Genomic DNA, 19,678 nt, shown 5'->3' on the forward strand with positions numbered 1-19,678 from the left:
ATGGCCGGGGCGGCGGCGGGCGGCGGGGAGCGGCGGGCGGCGGCGGCGCTGACGGCGGTGCGCACCGAGGGCGCGGGGCCGCCCGGCGGGACCCCCCCGCCCCGCCGCCGGGGGCTGCTGGCGGGACCGCGCCCCGGGGCCGCCGCCCGCCCCGCCGGGCCCCAGCGCTGCTGCCGCCGCCGCCTGCAGAACTGCCTCTACAACGTGCTGGAGCGGCCCCGCGGGTGGGCCTTCGTCTACCACGTCTTCATGTGAGTACCGGCGTCCCGGGGCGGCTGCCGGCTCCCGCATCCCGCCGCTCAGGGGCTGGTCCCGGGGGTCGCGGGGCGGCTGGTCGCGGTGGGACGGCGGGGGCCGGGCGCTGCCGGTGCAGTAACGAGGAGCCGCGGGGCGGCCGTCGCTCCGAGCGAGCCCCGGCCCCGGGCACCGGCCCGCCGGGCTCCGCCGGAGAAGTTTCTCCGTGAGCGTTTGGCGGGGGGGGGGACGCGCCGACGGTGCCCGCTCCGGCCGTTGCTCCCGGTCCCGGCCCGGCAGCGGGGCCGGTGCGATGGGAGCAGCGCGCTGGGGGAGCTCCGCCACCGGCTGCGCCGTGGGGGGGGCGAGCGGGGAGCCCGGGGGGGCGAGCGCGGGGCCGGGACTGCGGCGGGGGCCGAGTCCAGCGGCCGATTTGTGCCAGCAGCTCCAGTGCGAGGAGGTGAGCCCGTCCCCGGGGGATGGGATGTGGTCTCCGGGGTGGCCCGGGTGCAGTGAGCCCCTTCCTGGTGGCACCCGCACGGGGCCTGGGTCACCATCCTGCTCCGCTGCTGTCCCCTCACTGTGTGTGCCTGGCACACGGGGCCCTGGCTGGGGTCTCCGAGCCCGTGGGGAGCCCCAAAGGCAGGAGACCCCTGAAGGGGTGACAGGGCAGGTCCCCTCGGGTACCTGTAGCAGCGTCGGGACATAGCAGCGGTCCCAGCCCAGCATCCCCGGAGCTGTGCCCGGATGGGATGGAGGAAGGTGAGGAATGGGTGTTCTTGTCCCTGCAAGCTGTCAGCAGCTGCTGTACCCCGAGAGCTGTGCCCATTCCTGGGTCACGGCTGGTGTTGATCCGCAGCACTAAAACATCCCTCTCCAGAGACGAGGCCTGGGATGCTCCCAGGAGCGCGTCTGCTCCCTGCCCTGGCTCAACGTGGTTTCCCGGGCAGTGTGGTGCTGCTCCGGCTTTCCTTGCTAGACCTGGGCATCCAATGGCTTTTGCAAAGCAGGAGCTTCTCCGACATGTGTGGGCTCAGCTCGGGGCCGAGTAACAAATTCAGGCCCTTGGGGTTGTTTGCTCAGAGGGCTGTAACGGGGCTGCAGAGCTGCGGTGCCCGTAACACACCCGGAGGCTGCGGGGAGAGAGAGAGGCTCCGTGCCGGGGGTTTGTTTTGGCTGCCCTGACTCAGGACCCCTGCTCTGCTCCGGGTGCTCTGCCGGGACACTGCCGGGACACCACTGCTCCCTACCCAGCTGTAGCCATGGGGAAGGAGGTGGTTTCCCCCTCTGCCTCGTGTGTGCCAGGCACATGCACTGTGCCCCACGGCCTGGCTGGGCACAGACCCTCCCTCGGCATGAGCTGAAAAACTGCCTCTCCCTCTGCTTTCAGGAGCAGTAACATGGTGCTGAGTTGTTAGTGGGGTGTGCGAGCTGGAGCTCGTTAAGAGGCAGGAAAGTGGGTCTTGCCTCAGTTAGCACATTGAGATGGCAGGATGAATTTGTCACTGGGTAAGAGGGCACCTGAGCTCCCCGGGGAGCTGGGAGAAGAGCCCGGGGCCCATTTGTAATGCCTGCCGACACCTCTGCAGTGTGCTTCGGCAATAATACCTACGTTGCAAATACTGCCCTCGGAAGAGCTTTTCCTGCACGGAATTAACGATGGCAGCCAAAACCTCCTGCTAGGGGAGGGGGATCAGACTTTCTTGTGTAGGTACTCGCTGGGCTCTGGAACAGAGATGCCCCTGCTCATCTCACGGCTGAGACGTGTGTGCCCCAGTGTCCTCCACCACTTCTTCCTCCTGACCTGCATGTGTTTTGCCCCAGAATCAGCTGCATCGGACCAAGCAGCTCCCCTTGCAGAGCCCACCAAGCCCTGGGTCCCTCCTCTGCCACCCCAGCCGTGCCCGGTCCCCAGCTCTTGGCAGATGGGCTTTGCCCCGCATGGGCAAGACGTGCAGCAGTCGATAGCAGGAGCAAAACGTCTTAAGCATTTAGCGGGATGGGGAGGGCTTGTGTCCATTTGCACACTTAGTTTTATGGCTGAGGTATGCTGCAGTGGGGGACCTGCTGGGGACCCCCCCGAGGCCTGCGGGAAGATGCTGCAGTGGGTGCAAGGTGTGGACGTGTGTTCGTGAAGCCTTTCCTGTAAATGTTGCTCCTTTCTGGCTTCTTCAAAGTTTTTTCTTCTCTCCCGCAGCAGATGGGAGCTGCTAAGCTGTTGCAGCGCTAGATGTTGAAGTTCTCGGGAATGATTTGTGTGCCTCAATAGCTGAGGACCGAGTTTTAAATAAGAGGAGGAAGGCGTTACCCCCACTTTGGGGCAGACGGAGGCACGGGTGAGATGGAGCCCATGGCCCAAGGTCGCCCAAGGTTGGGGCAGCGCTGGTCACAGGACCCGTCCTCTGAGTCACGGCTGTGCGCGGCCTCCCCCCGAGCAGCCTGGCTCCGAGACAGGGCTGAAAACTGCTAAAATGGAAATACCCGCTGAGAAGTGAAGCGCTTCCCTCCCCTGAGCAGTTTAGTGTCTAGGAGCACGTAGCAGGGCTGAGCTGATACCGTTTATTGGACAAGTTCAGTCTCTTTCTGTCGGCAAATTGATCCCGAATAGCTTCCCGTCTCCAGCCCCCGCTTTGGGCTGGGCTGGTGCTGCTCCACCTTGCAGGATGGTTTGGGGGCTGCACCATCTCTGCAGCCCCCGAGCCGGGCCAGGCACCTGCCTGCAGCCCTGCCCGACGGGCTGCGGGGGCTCGGGGCCGCCCTTGGGCTCTGCCGGGGCTTCGCAGCCCCTTGGAGCCCCCCGGGCTGGGTGTCCCCGTGGGTTCCTGTGCTCCAGCATTTGCAGGAAGGGAATGGTGTGAAAGTGGGTGCCTGTGCAGGTCTAAAGCCGGGGCTGAGGCGTGCGGTCTTGGCCAGCTGACCCCATCCCCTCTAGCCCCGTGCTGACCATGGCAGGACCGTGGAGGCATGCGCTTGGGCTCAGCCGGCTCGCTGGGCTTGCAAAGCTCTGCCTTGCCCTCTTGAAATGAGAGTTTCTAGCCCTGGAGCTTACAGAGCAAATCTGGGAGTGTGACCAGAGTGGTAACCTAAAGGCTTTACAGCCAGAAGGCAAATAAAAACTTCCTTTCCCAATCTCCACCTCTTAAGCAAACGGGAAGGCTGGTCTCGGACCCAGCTCGTGCCTTTAGTGGTGTATGGCTGTCGGTGACTGCCCTGCTGCGGGCTCCTGCCCTTGGCACGGGCACCGCTGCCAGCCCAGCTCGGGGGCTGCCCCCCAAGGGGTCTCCTGCAGCCTGGAGCTGCACTGGGGAGGTTTCCAGTTCAAGCTGTTCCTCCCCATCTACCAGCCCCTGCACATGGCCAGTGGCTCTCAGTGCTGCTGCCCCGATGAAAACCGGGGTCTGGGAGCTCTTATCAATGGTTATGAAACTGCTGGGTGCACCAGAGGCTCAGCTCAGCACTTTCCCATTTCCTAGAGGAATGCTTTAATAAAGAACAGTTTGACCTGGAGCAAATTAGGGAAGACTGAGCTGGCAGCACCAGAAACAACTCGCAATCCTCTGCCTGAAACACTGTCCCCTGTGCCGGGCCAGCCGGACACCCCCCCACCCGCTGCTCGTGGCAGCATCTCCCCTGGGTCCTGCTGAGCTGGTGGGGGTTTATTTACCTCGTGAACGTGTCGCCCTGTGCCTGGGGCAAGGAGGAGATGGGAGCGCGGAGCTCGCAGGGTGCCCATCGCTCGGGCCTGTCCCATGGCACCCCCGTCCTTGCCGTGCATTCTGTGCCGTTGGGTGCCCATGTACGTTGCGGGGGCAGAGGGGTGGCAGCTCCCAGAAAAGCCCCGGGGCAATCCCGGCACTGGGTGAGCGATGCCAGGCGCGGGCTCTCCTCAGCTCGGGGCTGGCTGGGCGCCTCGGGGCCGTGGGAAATCCCGCTGGCTCGGGGCAGTGGGATGGTGGGGGTGTGATGGGTGCAGGCAGCAGCTGGCGGGTCCCCCCCATGCACCGGCCAGCTCCTGGCCGGGGACCAGGCTGCTGACAGCCGGTCTCTCCCGGAGCTTCTCTGTGCTCAGATCCTGCTACAGAAGAGGGCTGTGGTGGGCAGGACGGGTCTGCCCCCCCCGCTGCAGCCTGGCCCCGCTGCAGGGCCGGCGGCTCTGCCGTGCTCCCCTATCTCGCCGCATCCCTCCATCACCGCTTGGTAAGCGGGAAAGCGCTTTCCCCGCCATGCTGGGGATTGCCGCCGTGGTCGGTGCCTGCAGCAGCCCCAGCCCAAGCCCTTGCCAACGCACCCCAGGGCTGTTCGAGGGGCTGGAGCCCTGGAGGGTTTGCAGGGGAATCGCTTCATCCCCTGCTCGGTGCTGGCTCTCCACTGCCTGCTTGGTAAAAACCTCTTGTGTGAAGCTCCAGGGTTTTAGCGTGCTGTCACGGGGGCTGGTGTGGTGGTTTCCTATCCAGCTGCTGCGTCTGCATGGCCAAAAAAAAAAGGGGCTGGGGAGGTTGTGCCCTGCTGTGGCCGGAGCCGTGCCCTTCGAGCAGGGGGCTCTGCTCCCGGGGCCGGCCCCGCTCACCTTGCCCGGGCTTGAAACCGGAGCTGCATTTGGGGGAAATGCCAGCAGGAAGAGAAGCCGGCACAGCAGTTTCCCCAGCCTGATGCGGTGTCACCAGGGCATAAAATTAAGTGACTTCGGCACAACGTGAAACTCTGCATTGATTTTTCTTCTTTTTTTTTTTTCCTTTCCCCTCTTGCTGCTCCCATCAGATCTCCCAGCCTGGGGCAGGAGGTGCCAGTTCGGGTGCTGGAGGCTGCCGGCCCCGCTGGCAAGGGCGGAGGGAAGCCCCGCTGCCGGGGGGTGCAGAGGCGATGCTCGGCTGCTTCGGTTATTTATCCCTCGGAGCAGCCGCCCCTGGGGTGAGGGTGGGAGTGGGGCTGGGTGAGCGCCCGGACCTGCCCCCTCTGCCCCCCGTGTAACGTGTTTGGGGTCTCAGCCTGCCTCACCTTCTCAGGGCCACTCGTGTCCCTGTGCCCCAAAGGTCCCTGTCCCCTGGGGAGCCTCCAGGTGCTGGAGGGTGGGGGCGGCCCCGATCCCACTCCTGGGGTGCAAGGCCCATCGGGCACGGGAGGTGCATCTGAAAACACGCTGGTTTTCTTTTCCCCCCCTTAAACCAGCTTCTTGCCAGATGATTCAAGAGCAAAACTATCTCGGCTGCTCCGTGTGAGCATCTTGGCACCAGCCGCAGGAGCCTTGTGACCGTGCTGCCCGTGGGGACTGCGGGGCTGGGGGGCGGTGGGTGACGTGGGGGCGCAGACATGCAGTGCAAGGGTGATGGGTGATGCCGTCCGCAGGCTTTGGCTCCCGCTCACTGAAGCACAAAGGTGTTGGGGCCATCGGCTCCCATGCGGTGTGGGACGTCGTCTGGAGCTGCTGCCGTGGGTGCCGCTGGGTCCCTGCCGTGGGTGCCACCAGGCTGCAGGAGGAGGCATGCAGCCTGCAAATGGGCTCGTCATCCCAGCCCTGCTTGCAGCCTTTGTCAGGGCGCTGGAAACACCCTGTCCTCCTTACCCCCCTGGAACCCCCGAGTCTGGGGGCGGGGAGGGCTCTCGGAGCAGCACCTTTCCTCTCCCGGCGTTGATAACCGGGTTGGGGCCGGGGTCTGAGCGTGTGCTGGGTTTGTGGTGCCGGTGCCGCGGCGGGGCTGGCCGGCTCCTGGCTCCAGCTCCGGTTTCCCTGACCGTGGTGAAACGCTCGGTGCTTTTCTGCTTCTCCTCTCTGCGGCGTGGGCAGGAGCGTGGCGCGGGACGGACCCTGCCATGGTTACGGGCACAAACAGGCCCGCTACACCCCCGGTTATTTATATCCCCCGGAGCAGACAGGCTGCTTGCTCCACCTCTCCTAAAGGGCTGCTGGGGCGAGGGACGGGGGATTTCTAAGACACGCTGTTTGTACAGCTGCAGACAGTGCTTGGGGAGCTGAACCTCGCAAGATGGGGAGAGAAGCACCGTCCCCATCCCTCTCCCCATCCCCACCGGAGCTGGGCTCGGCAGTTTTTGCCCAAACAGCCATTTCCCACGGGGGCACAGCGGGGGGGGACAGCCCGGCCAGGCACCCAGTGCTGCTGCCCAGCACCGTGGGGACCCGGCAGTGTCGCGGTGGGGCCAGGCTTGGCCGGGGAAGGGAGCCGTGCCGTTCGGCAGAGGCTGTTTGCTCGCTCGTCCCCTGGCTGAGCTGTTTATCCTACAGCGCGTGGTATTTTCCTTCCGCTGAGTTATTGCCGGGCTGTCAGCACAAGCCTCCCTGACGCTGCCTGCGCTCCCGGCTCGGGGCTTCCTCGCAGGGAGAGAGCGAAGCGGGGTCCGGGCCAGCCCTGCTGGGGCATGGGGATACCCCAGCATCACCCCCCCCTTCCCAGCCTGGACACCGGCTGCTTGCTGGGGCTGGGGGACGCAGCCTGGCCGGGCTGTGCCGTCCCACGGCGCAGGCTCCGAGCATCACGGTCCCATTGGCACCGGCTGCACCGGGGTGCCGCGGCACAGCTTTGCCCAGGCTATACCGGGGTGCAGCGCGTTTGCCTGGGGGTGCTTGGGCAGGCACTGGGTGCCGGCTGGTGCCCCCTTGCCCGGCGCTGCTCCTCGCCGGCCGGGGCTGACCTGGCCCCGCTTCCCCTGAGCTCAGCACCTTTCCCGGCTCACCTGTTCCTCCGCCGGCACCGCGCTGCCGGCGTGGGCAGGAGCATATGGCAAAGTCCTCTCTAATGAAGATTAATGTGAGGAGATTCGCCTTCTCCAACCCGGACCCCCGCCAGGTTTTAATTATTATTTTGGGGAGGAGTGTTCCTGCGGACAGGCTTTGCTCCTGCAGGGTGAGAGCAGCCGGAGGGGTCCCGTCCCTGTGCCCAGGCTGCCGGCAGCGTGTCCCCTCCTGCGTGGGGACACATGCCGGCAGGGAGGTGTGCGGGCGGCAGCAGGAGCCCCTTGGGGAGGGGGCTGCCGGCTGGCGGGGGCTGGCGATGGAAAGTTTATTGGGGAGATCTGATGCACCGGCTTAGCAACAGCAGCATCTGCTCCCTCCGTCCCCCGGGACCGCGGCGAAGGGGAGCGGGGAGGCAGCGAGGCTCTGCTGGGTCCTGCCCCGCCGTCTCTGCCCCATCCCTGCTTTCCCTGGCAGCATTCCTTTTCTTTTTTTTTGGCCCTGCTTGGTGGGTGGGAAGAGCAGTGAATTTGGGAGGGGGAGCACACCGGCGGGGAGCCTGGCAGTGCCGGCATCATGCGGTGTTTGATGGAGAGATCGGCCAAGCCCTCGGTGCGGGGCAGAGCTGCTGAGAGCAGCACTTCTGCCCCGGAGGGCTGCCCGCCCCGAGGGGGGACGGGGGGCACGGCCGGATCCTGGCTCGCTGAGCTGCCTTCAGGCATCTGACCCTTTCCCTAAGCCGCTTAGGCACAGCCGGGACAGGGCGTTTGCCCAGGCTTTACAAGTTAATTCCTAGCAGGTGATGTGTTCCCAGAAAGTTTCTTTCCCTTGGGGCCTCCCGTGCCCGTATCCTTCACCAAATCCTGTGGGATGCCGGGGAGGCCAGGCGGGAGGCGTCCCCACCCCGGGGGTGCAGGTTTCCATCATGGCTCCTGCGGCACGGCTTTACCGACCGGCCCCGTTGCTCGCAGTGCTGCTGCGGGGATGGGTGACGAGCGGGGCTGCGGCTCGGTGCAAAGGCACGGCGACTCGCCGCTGCCCAAGGCAGGGCCACCCGCAGCGCGTCCCCGTGGGAGCAGCGTGTGCCCAGGCACCGGAGACCCCCCTCCCCGCTCCCCGGCCGGGGCGAAAGGCACAAATCTTTGCAGGCTGGGAGATTTTTGCCTTCTCTTCTGCTTTGTGCTTCGCTGCCCATGTAATTGCCTGCTAAATCCTGATTGTATAATCTTTATTGCTGATGATGCACAAAGCAGAAAGGCTCTGCCCTGGGCTGCTCAGCCAGGTCCTGTTCTGCTCCTCAGACCAAGCGCTGTGGCCGGGAGGCCAGCGACCCGCTCGGTGCCCCCTGCCCTCGGCACCGCTGCCCTCCGTGCCGGCACGGGCAGGACGGGGGTACCGCTGTGCCCGGCTGTGCCGTCGGCTGCCGGAGGAGTTAACGGCAGAACCGCTGTGCCGGAGGAAAGGGGCTCAATTAATAATTCAGAGGGAGAAGGAATTGGCTCCAGCCTTCTGCCTTGCAGATGGGGAGTGCCTGGGAGAGGAGCCTCGTCCTCCGCAGTGAGGGCAGGGCGGTGTCGAGGCTGCGACACCCCCGACCCCTTCATTCCTGTAGCTGGCACGTGGTCTGTCGTTCCGGCTCTCCCTTCTCCGTACTCTGCATCCAGCCCTTCTCCCGTTCCCCGGGGTTTCTCTGCCATCGGTCCCATCTCCAGTCTCCCCTCGCGGCGGTTTCGGGGAAGGGGACCTGCCTGTCCCCTTTAGGCTGGGTTTTCAGCTGGGTGCTACCCGCCTTGCCCCCCTGTGGGCATGGGGCACTCGGCAGCCCCCTTGTGCCATGTCCAGCTTTGCAGAGCCCCCACCCCTACACGGCACCCACAGTGGGTGGGTGCGTGTGTCCCCAGGCTGTGCTCGCTCGCTGTGTGTCCCCTCGCTTGCCCTGCTGGCCTCAGCCTGGCCGTCCCGGTGCTGCTGGCGGTGCCTCCCCGCAGTGCCGCGGGGCCGCGTGCCCGGGGGGTGCCCGGACCCCCCCGTGCCATTACGGACCCGGCTCCGGCAGAGCGGTGGCCCTTTGCATGCCATCACATGGGCCGGTGGCACAAGCCCTCCGCTTTCCATTTTTAGAATCGCTGGATCAGGGGAAAAAATGTATTTTTGGAGTTTCGTTTGCTTCAGCTTCAGAGTCTGTTTTTTTTTCCCCTCCTAATTTTAAATGGGCCAAAGCCCCTGGTGTCTTAACCGAGCTCTCGGGGACAAATAGCCCCAGAGCAGCTCCTGTTAACTCTTCCGCCGGGTCGGAGTTCCCAGGTGGCCCCCGTGGCGGTGATGCCGGGGACAGCCAGGAGAAGCTCTGGTCCCTTTTCTGCAGCAGCAGCACCCTGCTGCGGTCAGGACCCCCCGTCTCCCTCCCTGCCTTTAAGCAGCAGTTGTTGTGCCCGGGCAGAGGCTGCAGGGCTGCGGTGGAGCCTGGCACTGAGCCCCATGGCCGCTGGAGCCTGGTCCTCCTCCGCGGTGCCTGTGGGACAGCCTGGGGACACACTGTGCCACCAGCACGGGCTGGCACACGGGTGCCATGCAGGGCTGGTCCCCATCACAGGGGACCAGTGGGAGCGATGTTCCCTCTGGACACGGGACTTGGGGGGCACCGTCCCGCATGTGCCGGAGGGGTGCCCAGGGAACGGAGGGGTCCCACCGTGGGCTCGGTGCCCTGGCCCAGGGAGGTGCTGCCGGCAGTGGGCATCCCACCTCGGGCTGGGCAGGCTTTAGGCACAGCCCTCCCTCTGCTCGTGGGCTCCCAAATTGCTCCATGCCACCATCTAGGGGCAAACCGTGTCCCCGGTGGCTCAGCCACGGCCGTGGAGGTCTCGGCTGGGGGGGTCAGGCTGCTGGCTGGGCTCCCCCCGGCCGGCCCTGACGCCTGTGCCGACACGCTCTCGTTCCAGATTCCTCCTCGTCTTCAGCTGCCTGGTGCTGTCGGTCTTCTCCACCATCCAGGAGCACCAGAAATTGGCCAACCAGTGCCTCTTCATCCTGGTAAGTGGGGAGCGGGGCTGTCGCTCGGACTCCCCCTTCCCGCATTACACCCCAAGAGACTTGGACAAGATCATGGACAAAACCCCTCCGACCCCTTCCCCAGCCCAGATTTCACTCTTGATCGTTGGTGTTAACGATGGCAGGCTCTCTGGCACATCAGGGAGAAGCTGCAGGGTGACCTCGCTGCGGCAGGCGTCCCCGCGGCTTGGGGTGGCCCATCACCGCAGCCGGACCTCCGCGGTGCGGAGAGGCATAAACCGCTGGAAAAGGCAGGGCAGGAGGGGCTAAAAAAGGCAACTTTCCCCCAAACTGTCAGAAACGGCTGACGCTGGAGTTCTTCCGAGTGATGGAGACTAAATTGGGAAGGTCCTTGTGACTTTCCCGCGAGTAAGCAGAACGGGGGCTTGTTTGTGCGAGAGGTAGGAGGACAATGCTGACGGTGGAGGAAAAGGACCCAGCTCGGTGTGAGCTTGGCACAGGTAGGAGAGCCGGGCTGCTCAGACAGGCTCGACGGCGGCGGCTCCCGTCTCGCTGCCCTGATTCCCCCGGGATGGCTCCAGCCGGGGCTGTGTCGGGGGGTGGCCCTGGGGGGACACCACGCTCCCCCCTGCACCCTCCTCAGCACCAGCATTTCATTTTGCCCCCCCCGCCAAAGCCACCCACCCAGCTGAGCCCCCCACGCCGTCCTGCCCCTGCCCTCCCCACCTCACCCTCCTGCCCCCCCGCTCTTCCCCGGCAGGAGTTCGTCATGATCGTGGTGTTCGGCATGGAGTACATCATCCGCGTCTGGGCAGCCGGCTGCTGCTGCCGCTACCGGGGCTGGAGGGGACGCTTCCGCTTTGCCAGGAAACCCTTCTGCGTTATAGGTACTGGGGGGCTTTGGGGGGAGCACAGGGATTTGGGGACTTGCGGTGTCACCCACACCACGAGTGTTCGAGAAAAGCCCGCGCCCCTGACTGTCGCTGTACCCTAGATTTCATCGTCTTCATCGCCTCGGTGGCCGTCATCGCCGCCGGCACCCAGGGCAACATCTTCGCCACCTCGGCGCTGCGCAGCATGCGCTTCCTGCAGATCCTGCGCATGGTGCGCATGGACCGTCGCGGCGGCACCTGGAAGCTGCTGGGCTCCGTCGTCTACGCCCACAGCAAGGTGAGGATGCGGGGTCCCGGCACGGCCCCCCACACCCCCCATCCCTGAGCCCCTCTCACCCCCCCTGCCCCGACAGGAGCTCATCACCGCCTGGTACATTGGCTTCCTGGTGCTCATCTTCGCCTCCTTCCTCGTCTACCTGGCTGAGAAGGACGCCAACGTCCAGTTTGCCACCTACGCCGACTCCCTATGGTGGGGCACGGTAAGCCCGGCCGCCGCGGCCGCCCGGCCCCGGGAGGGGACGAGGAGGGTGGGATGGGGCCGTGGGGGGGGAGCTCCCTCCAGGCCTCCCCCTGCTCTGCCCCCGGGCAGGTCACCCTCACCACCATCGGCTACGGGGACAAGGCGCCGCAGACGTGGCTGGGACGGATGCTGGCGGCCGGCTTCGCCCTGCTCGGCATCTCCTTCTTCGCGCTGCCCGCCGTGAGTAGGGCCGGGAGAGGGTCCCCGCGCCTCCTGCCCAGCAGAAAGTGGGGAGAAAAGAGCCAAATCCACCCCTGTGTGGGACGGTCCCCGTCTCTGCTGGCTGCCGGTGGCGGTGTGGCCGGCACCCACGGACCTCGTCCCCTCCTGTCCCCAGGGGATCCTGGGCTCTGGCTTCGCTCTCAAAGTGCAGGAGCAGCATCGGCAGAAGCACTTTGAGAAGAGGCGGACTCCGGCGGCGAACCTGATCCAGGTAGCGCAGGGCTGGCGTGTCCTGCCCCGTCCCTTCCCAGGGGTGCTCCTGTCCCTCGCCCTGCTCTGCCTGTCCCTGCCTGCTGCAGGCAGGACCCCAACGCCTGACCCCACAGCCAGCAGCCGGCTCCTTTGGGCCGGACTCTGCCGGTGGTGGCCAAGGGGGATGGAGGGGGCCGGTGCGGGGGGGTCTCGCCTCCCGACCCCGCAGGAGCTGATCCGGATGCCCACGGGCTCTCGCTCCCGTGCAGGCTGCCTGGCGCCTGTACTCGACGGACGTCAGCCGGGGGTACCTGACGGCCACGTGGTGTTACTACGACAGCCTCCTGCCCTCCTTCAGGTAGGCAGGGTGCGGGCGAGGGCTGCGGGGCTCCCGGGGGGTCCCTGTGGGGCCCCAGGCTGACGAGGGACCTGGGCAGCCCCTGCCACGAGGGGCCATGTGGAGCCACCGAGGGCTCGGCGGGGTCGAGCAGCCCCAGGACGCCGGAGCCCCAGCACAGCATCTGCCAAAGTGCCCAACACCCTCCTCCATCCTCACCATCCCCTCAGCGCACAGCGCTCAGCACCCATCCCACCCCACCCACCCATAGCCTTCCTCCAGCACCGCCGTGGGGAAGAGGATGATGCCACCGGCCACGGGGACCTCGTGGCTGGGGCGATGGAGCTGCAGCCGGCCGGGAGCCGGCTCCGAGCGCAGTGGCAGAGCGGATGGACCCGGGGGGTCCGGTGGGGAGCCCCGTGCCCTGTCCCTGCAGCGCTCTGCCCTCCCATGGCCGCTGGGATGTTGCCACCATGGGTGGATCGAGGACTCTCCGAAGCTTTTCCAGACGTGTTCCCATCACAGCGAGTGCACCGGGGTCTGCCGTGCGGTCCCCGGGCCAGCAGCGCGGCCAGCCACAGCCCTGCCCTCCTGCCTGCCGCTGCCTGTGCGTCCTGCCCCCGCTCCAGCCATGTGTTTCTTTGCAATGACAAATTCACTGTGCTGTTTCACTATTTTTTCAAAGACAGGGCTCTTGGCAGCTGCGGCAGTGAGTCCCTCTGGTCCCCGAGGAGATCCGGCTTGCTGTGCATCGCCGCCGAGCGTGGTGCTGGGCAATCCTGGCGTGGGCATTCCACCGGCCCCTCCTGCTGTGCTGGGAGCCATTTCTCCTGCAGCAGAGAGTTGGGATAGGGCCAGGCTCGATCCCTGCTGGGTCTGAGCTTCCTCCCTGCTCTGGCAGTGCCCAGACCCCCACATCAGATGGTGGCAGGTCCCCACGTCCCCACCCCGCAGCAAGGGTGGTCGTCCTGCCTGAACCATCCCTCTCAGCACAGATCCAGCCCCTCTGCCGGTGGCCAGCCTCCGTGGGACCCTTTCCCAGCACCCCCCTCCCCAGCACTGTCACCCTCCCGGTGCCAGCAGCACCCGCTGCTGGCTTAACCCGCTGCTGGCAGCGCCAGTCGGAGCTGTTAAGAAACTGTCTTTTGAAAGAAAGTGCTTTTTTTTTGCTTCTTGTTTTGCTCTGATTTTGCTTTGGTTTGCACAGAGGAGGACCCGGCTCTGCTCAGCTTTGGTTTGCTCATCTCATTTGCTTTGGGAAGTTTAATTTCTCCATGTTTTTATTTAACCCCAACCCCAGAGAGCTGGTCCTAATGTTTGAGCATTTGCACCGAGTCCGCAACGGAGGATTTAGGAATTCAGAGGTGAAAAAATTGCCCGACGGAGCCCCACCGCCTTATCACTCCTTCACCCCTGGCCAGAAAAGCATCAGCCCTGCCGCTTGGTCAGGGGAAAGGTAGGAGGGTGCAGCCCCACGGCCCCGTGTTCTCCCTCCTCTCTGCCTCTCTCTGCTCGTCTGCGTCTGCCTGTGGTGCCACTGCGGTGCCCATCACCGCCAGCCCGGACCCCAGGGGAGCAGCCCCTGGCCCCGCTCCCCACCCAGTGCCGTGCCGGGGCACCCGTCCCGCTCTGCCGCTGGCTGCCAGCACCGCTCCCGGCTTGCAGCTCCGCAAGGGGCAAGTTTGGTCCCCGTGGACAGACTCAGGGCTGTCGTACCAGCGTGAAGCCTCTTGCAATGTTCAGCTCCACCTCGCTGCCCTTTTCGGTGTGGGTACGGCACCGGGACCTTGCACGGGGGAACCAAGCGTGGCTGAAAACGACCCCGCGAAGGCAGTGGTGCAAGCCTGGGGGGACTGGAGCTGCCCGGCCCTGCCGCAGAGCTGGGCAAGGAGCGAAACCCGGTTCCTGCGGTCCAAGGTGGGCTTCCCACGCCCGTGGCAGTGGGGAGCAGCAATGCTGAGCCTCCCCAGCGCTGCCAAGAAGAGACGAGGGTTCAGCCACTGCCATACTGCTGGTGGTGGCTGCTTGTGCACCGTGTCCCCGGTCCCCTCCGGCTGAAGAGCATCCTGAAGACCCCGGTGTGGCCGCCATGGCTGCTGGCCTGCCACCCAGGACATCGGCACGGCGCGGAGCCCTGGGCCGGCGCCAGGGTTAGGTGGGGAGAGGGAGCGCTGGTCTTTTGCATCGCACCTCAGTTTCCCCTGTGATGCTGGAGACGGGGCTGCGGGAGGTCTGGCGCGGCGTGGGGATGTGCCGAGCCACACGGCTGTGGCTGTCCCGCTGTGGGCATGGGGCCAAGGGGGACCTGCTCCCCCCATCGGCCCCGAGGTGAGTATGGGCTTGGGGGTTCCTCCCTGTGCTCACCCAGTTTCCAGGTGCACAGCGGGGAGCTGGCGGGAGGGACTGCAACCCCCTGGCCATCCCACCCGGGGGGGCCCGAGCCTCCCCCCATCTCCTCCGTGAGCATCACCTCTCATAACATCTCATCTTCTCTCTCTCCTCCCCTCTCCTGTTCACCCTCATCCTCTCCATCCCCCCAACCTCCCCCCAAACCTCCTGTGCCCCCATTCACCCCCAAGCTGGAAGGAGGAGGACGTGCAGCCCCACAAGTGCTTACGCCTCAGGTAACGTTTGCCCCCGGCCGCCGCTCGCCGCCCGTCCCATCCCGTCCTCCCGCAGCCAGCGGGCAGGGGCCGGGGGTCCGCAGAGCCCCAGCGGTGTTTGCAGGGTCGCCACCGTTCAGCTGCTCGGCACCACGTGCCGTCACCAAACCGCTTTTTTGCAGAGCTCGGCCGCTGAGAAACCGGACTTTCCTCTGCGGGGCAGGTGTTAGTGTTTATGCAGGACCTACGCAAACAACTTTGCTCGTGCTTCTTGCCTCCACAGCAGAGGGGGGGTACCATGGTCCGGTGCAGCGGGAGATGCTCCCCGGCGGCAGGCAGGGACCCTGCACCCACACGCTGGGGTGCGGGCACGCCCGGGGGGTCGGGGACTCAGGGGCCCCGGGTGCTCCGCTCCCTCCTGGCCACGGGCTAACTCTCGTTTTCTCCTGTGTCTCTGCCCTGACCCTCCAGCCCGATCTTTAGTGGTAAGAGGAGGCTCTTGCGGACGTGGGGCACGTGGAGACGGAGGTACTGCGCCCCGGCTGCCTGCCCGTCCCGGCTGCCTGCGCTGGGCGGCCGCGCAGGGCCGGGGAGCGCCGGGGGTGCATGGTGCTCCGTGCCGGGCTGCCTGCTGGCTGCGGGGCGGAGGGGGTCGGGGGGGCGAGGCAGAGGGGGTAGAGGCTGAAGGGTGATCCTTCCGCAGGACCGGAGGGGTCTGTGCATGGCCTGGGCTGAGCCGGCTGTCCCCGCTGTTCCCCACCGTTCCCCACCGGCTCCCACAGTTAGCCCTGCCTCAGTTTCCCCCTCTGTGCAGCATGGATGAGCCTGGTCCGTTGGCCGTGCTGGGCTTGCCAAGTCCAACAACAGCAAACTGAGGCACTTGGATAAACCCCATCCCGTGTCTGTCCTGCAGCCTGGTCCCCCGGGACACCTCCCTTCCTGTCCTCCAGCGCAGCCCGGCAGCGCCGCATGCCGCCGGCCGCAGGGGCTTGTAGCAGCCCTGCCTGCCCGGGACCAGCCAGCAACCTGCATGGGGAGGGGCTGGGAGCCCAGTGCCCTGCCTGTACCCCTGCCTTGCCCTGCGACTCCTGGCCCAGGAAATCCAGGAGGCTCCCCAAACACCGGGGTTTGGTGGAGCCTGTTGTGGGGTTTGCTTTGCGTCCTCCGTGGCTTCGGCTTCCTCCTCTTGTGGAGCTGTGCGTCTGCTTGGCCTTCTTGCATGTCCCAAGGTGTGCTTGTGGTCCCACATCACACAAAAGGCAGCACTAGATGGTGTTTTTGTGTAGGTCCTACATAAACTATGCCTGTTGTTTCCCCCCTTGACCCAGCGAGCAGCTGGTTTCAGGAGCAGAGCTCATGTAAGGGCAGGAGGGGGGCTGCTCCGCTCGCTCGCCGGAGCAGAGCCTGAATTAGGTGATGCAGCATGGAGGAGGAGGAGGATGAAGATGAAGGGGCCAGGCCGGGTGCCCCAGGATGCCCCGTGCCAGCGGGGATGGGGCAGGAGCAGGGCTGCTCCCCGCGGGGCCGGGGCCGGTTGCTCTGCCGGTGGCTCTGCTGCGTGTCCTCACCGCCGCCGTACCTGTCTCTCCCCGCTCTCCCTGTCCGTCTGTCTCCTCCTTTCTCTGCTCTCGGGGGAAAAAAAGGTGTTTAAAGGAGTAACCCCGGAGCTGCTCCTGCACGGGCGTGCGGTACCGCCTGCTCCTGGCCTGGCTGGCTCGTGCCCATCACATCCCGGGGGCTCCCCGTGAGCTCGGCACAGCCACCCCCATCCTCACTCCCACCGCGGTGGGCACCGTGTGCGCCCGCAGCGGGGATCCGCTCCCCTCCCTGTCCCCATCCCCGTCCCTGTGCGCCCGCTCGCCTCTGACGCTGCCCACCCCGCTCTCCCGCGCAGCAACAAGATGGGCATCAAGGACCGCATCCGCCTGAGCAACTCGCAGCGGCAGGGCAGCCGGGGCAGGCAGCACCTGGGGCCCCCCCTGCACCGCTCCCCCAGCACCGAGGATGTCCCCGAGGCCTCCAGCCCCACCAAGGTGCAGAAGAGCTGGAGCTTCAACGACCGGACCCGCTTCCGTGCATCCCTGAGGCTCAAGCCACGGACCCCGGTCGAGGGTAAGCCCTGGGGACTGGGGGGGTCTGGGTCTGGCTGAGGGGTCACACTGGGGGGCTGCAGGCATTTTGGGTGGCACAGCCCTTGGTCTCTGCCATCCACCCACTCTTGGCACCCACAGCTGACTGCCCGCTGGAGGACAGCGGCGAGGAGAAGAGCTCCCACTGTGACCTGACCTTCGAGGACATCATGCCAGCAGTGAAGACCCTCATCCGGGCTGTCAGGTGAGACTGTCCCCTCCCGCGTCCCCCAGCGTACATGCTGCCATCCCAGCTCCGCCGCAGCTCTCAGCCCTCGGGAACGAGTGGATGTGTCCGGAGAGCCCATGGCGGTGGCTGAGCCGGGCAGGGAGCAGGGACGCCTCCTGGCTCAGCCTCCCGTGGGGACAGTGATCAGGACCTTGGTGCTGTGCATGTGCCCCCCGATCACTCCCCCAGCACGGCGGCACCGGGCACCCCCGGTCCTCCCAGTGCCCTGCAGCCAGCCCGGGTGTCCCTGCAGGATCCTGAAGTTCCTGGTGGCCAAGAGGAAGTTCAAGGAGACCTTGCGTCCCTACGACGTCAAGGACGTCATCGAGCAGTACTCAGCCGGCCACCTGGACATGCTGGGCAGGATCAAGAGCCTGCAGATGCGGTGAGCTGCCCCAATGGTGGTGGGGGGCTCTGGGCTCCCCTGGGTCTCCCACCACTAGCCATGCCCGCTGGGTGGGGTGCTGGCCCATCGTGATGGGTGGGACATGTCCCCAGAGCCCCGTCCCCATCCCTCTGGTCCGCTGGGAGTGATGGGCTGTGTCCCTTCTCTCCTGCCAGCGTGGACCAGATTGTGGGCAGGGGGGCCCTCACTGCGGACAAGAAGATGCGGGAGAAGGGGGAGAAGCCGGCGCTGGAGACGGAGCTGGTGGACGAGCTCAGCATGATGGGTCGCGTGGTCAAAGTGGAGAGACAGGTCAGGAGGGGACGGCCACCGGGGAGCATGTCACTGTCCCTTCGGCACCTGCAGGATGGGGGAGCCGGGACCCCCGGGTCCCCTCCCCGCGGGGAGGGACCCGCTCAGCCCTGCCCGCCCTTGCAGGTGCAGTCCATCGAGCACAAGCTGGACCTGCTGCTCGGCCTCTACTCCCAGTGCCTCCGCAAGGGCTCCGTGAACTCCTTCAGCCTGGCCGCCGTGCAGGTGCCCCCCTGCGAGCCCGACATCACCTCCGACTACCACAGCCCCGTGGACCACGAGGACATCTCGATCTCTGCCCAGACCCTCAACATCTCCAGGTCGGCCAGTGCCAACATGGACTGAGCGGGGAGGCAGCGGGACGGATCCTGCCAGCGTGCAGCCGGTGGGACGGGATGCCAGGACGTGGGAGCAGCGTGGCATCGCCTGGCCCTGTCTAGCCGCATCCCTCACCCTGTTACTTGAACCAAGTCTTCCTTTGTGGGGGTGCGGCTGCAGCGGGGTGCCGGCTCTGGGGATGGGGTGGGAGCCCGTGGCACTGCGGCACGGCCAGACCACGCTCCTGGGATGCTCCTGCCCTTCCCGGGGGGGTGAGACCCTCCAGCTCCTGGGGCCCTGAGTGCTCCCCAGCCATGGCGGGGATGCTCCAGGCTGGCCCCGTCCCCTGGGGTTTGGCTCGTACCCCAGCCCTCAGGACATGTCCAGCTCCCCAGTGGGGTCCTGCCCGGGCCCCGGAGCCGAGCCAGGGCCACCGCCAGCTATGCAAGGCTCCATCTCCCTTCCGCTGCCAGTGCCAAGCAGGGGCATTGGGGCACAACCCAGAGCAGTTTTACCTGCGTCGCTCCAGGTCAGGGCAGCAGTGGGGCCCCCCTGGGCGGGGGAGCAGGGGTCTGTCCCCCCTCACCTTCCTCTGCTCAGGTTGGTTCCCTGCTTGCAGGGCTGCAGCGCTGCAGCCGCGGCTGCACCTCTAGAAGCACAGCAGAGCCTTCTGCCTGCCCGTGCATGCTCCCAGGGCAATATATATATAGGAGAGAGAGATATATATATTTATGCAATAATGTCTTAATATGCAACAGCCCCGGGAAGAGCAACCCGTGGGGACATAGGCAATAAGCAAACCCCCCTACCAGCACACAGGGCTGGATCCTGCTGCCCGTGGGGGCCCGGAGCTGGGTGACAAACCTCCGCTCGAGGGTGGCCCTGGGGCCACGAGGCTGGGCAGGGGCTGCGGAGGAGGGAGGGGTGCAGGCACAGGCGATGGGGACAGTGGTCCCCAAGGAGCATCCCTCCCTCTCGTGTCCCAGCCCCTGCGCTTGCTTAGAGGACTCCTTCCCTGCTGGGTCCTGCGGTGCTCAGTTTGTCCCTCCCCGTGTCCCCATCCCCTCCATGGCCCGGGGACCACGGGCTGGGCCTGGGGGGTGACTGCCCAGTGGGGACAGAGAGGGGCCATGCCTCCTTGCATGCCCCCCTCCTTGCATGCCACTCACGGCAGAGCCACGGCGGCTCCTGCACTGCCCCACTCCCCTTTGCTGTCCCGACCCCAGCCCTGGGGCCGGTTTCCAGTCCCGCAGCACTGGGCTGAGCCAGGCTGGAAGTGATCGTGGTAGTGCCAAAGTTTGCCAAGCTGGGGGGTCCCGGGGGTCTCGGTGCTCTGCAGGGCTCGGTGGCGACACCTGCGTGGCCGTGGTGCCGGGATCTGTCCTGGGCTGGCGAGGACCCACCGAGCCCCTCGCTGCCCTCTCTGGGCTTCGGACTGTGGGATTTGCACCCCCCCTTCCCAAGCCCCCCTGTGCCTCTGCTCCCGGCAGCGGGGACCCCCGACCCTGCTCGTTTTTCTTGCCTTGTTAGTGCATGTGGCCAGCACGGGCCGTGCCAGAGCCGCTCGCAGCCTCCTCCCTGCTCCTGCACCACCCCGGCCCCCTCCCCTC

At 66.1% G+C, this 19,678-nt stretch overlaps 1 protein-coding gene across 1 annotated transcript; it reads left to right on the plus strand.

Annotated features, from left to right (window-relative positions):
- On the plus strand, nt 1–19,678 carry KCNQ4 (potassium voltage-gated channel subfamily Q member 4). Its single transcript, XM_075173436.1, has 15 exons — nt 1–251; nt 9,859–9,949; nt 10,689–10,815; nt 10,923–11,098; nt 11,175–11,300; nt 11,384–11,521; nt 11,679–11,774; nt 12,025–12,113; nt 13,393–13,548; nt 14,672–14,716; nt 16,590–16,807; nt 16,927–17,029; nt 17,307–17,438; nt 17,615–17,750; nt 17,877–19,678. Exons 1-15 carry the CDS (start codon nt 1–3, stop codon nt 18,093–18,095), a joined length of 2,103 nt encoding a protein of 700 aa, XP_075029537.1. The 3' UTR covers nt 18,096–19,678.

This window comes from Calonectris borealis, chromosome 25 (genome assembly GCF_964195595.1).
Source record: "Calonectris borealis chromosome 25, bCalBor7.hap1.2, whole genome shotgun sequence".
Taxonomy (NCBI): Eukaryota; Metazoa; Chordata; class Aves; order Procellariiformes; family Procellariidae; genus Calonectris; species Calonectris borealis.

Bases quoted from the DNA above. Each gene is read 5' to 3' on its own strand.
- KCNQ4 (XM_075173436.1), top strand. From the start codon at position 1: ATGGCCGGGGCGGCGGCGGGCGGCGGGGAGCGGCGGGCGGCGGCGGCG. The intron at 10,816-10,922 runs GTACTGGGGGGC...GCTGTACCCTAG, and splicing joins GAAACCCTTCTGCGTTATAG to ATTTCATCGTCTTCATCGCC. The intron at 11,775-12,024 runs GTAGCGCAGGGC...GCTCCCGTGCAG, and splicing joins CGGCGGCGAACCTGATCCAG to GCTGCCTGGCGCCTGTACTC.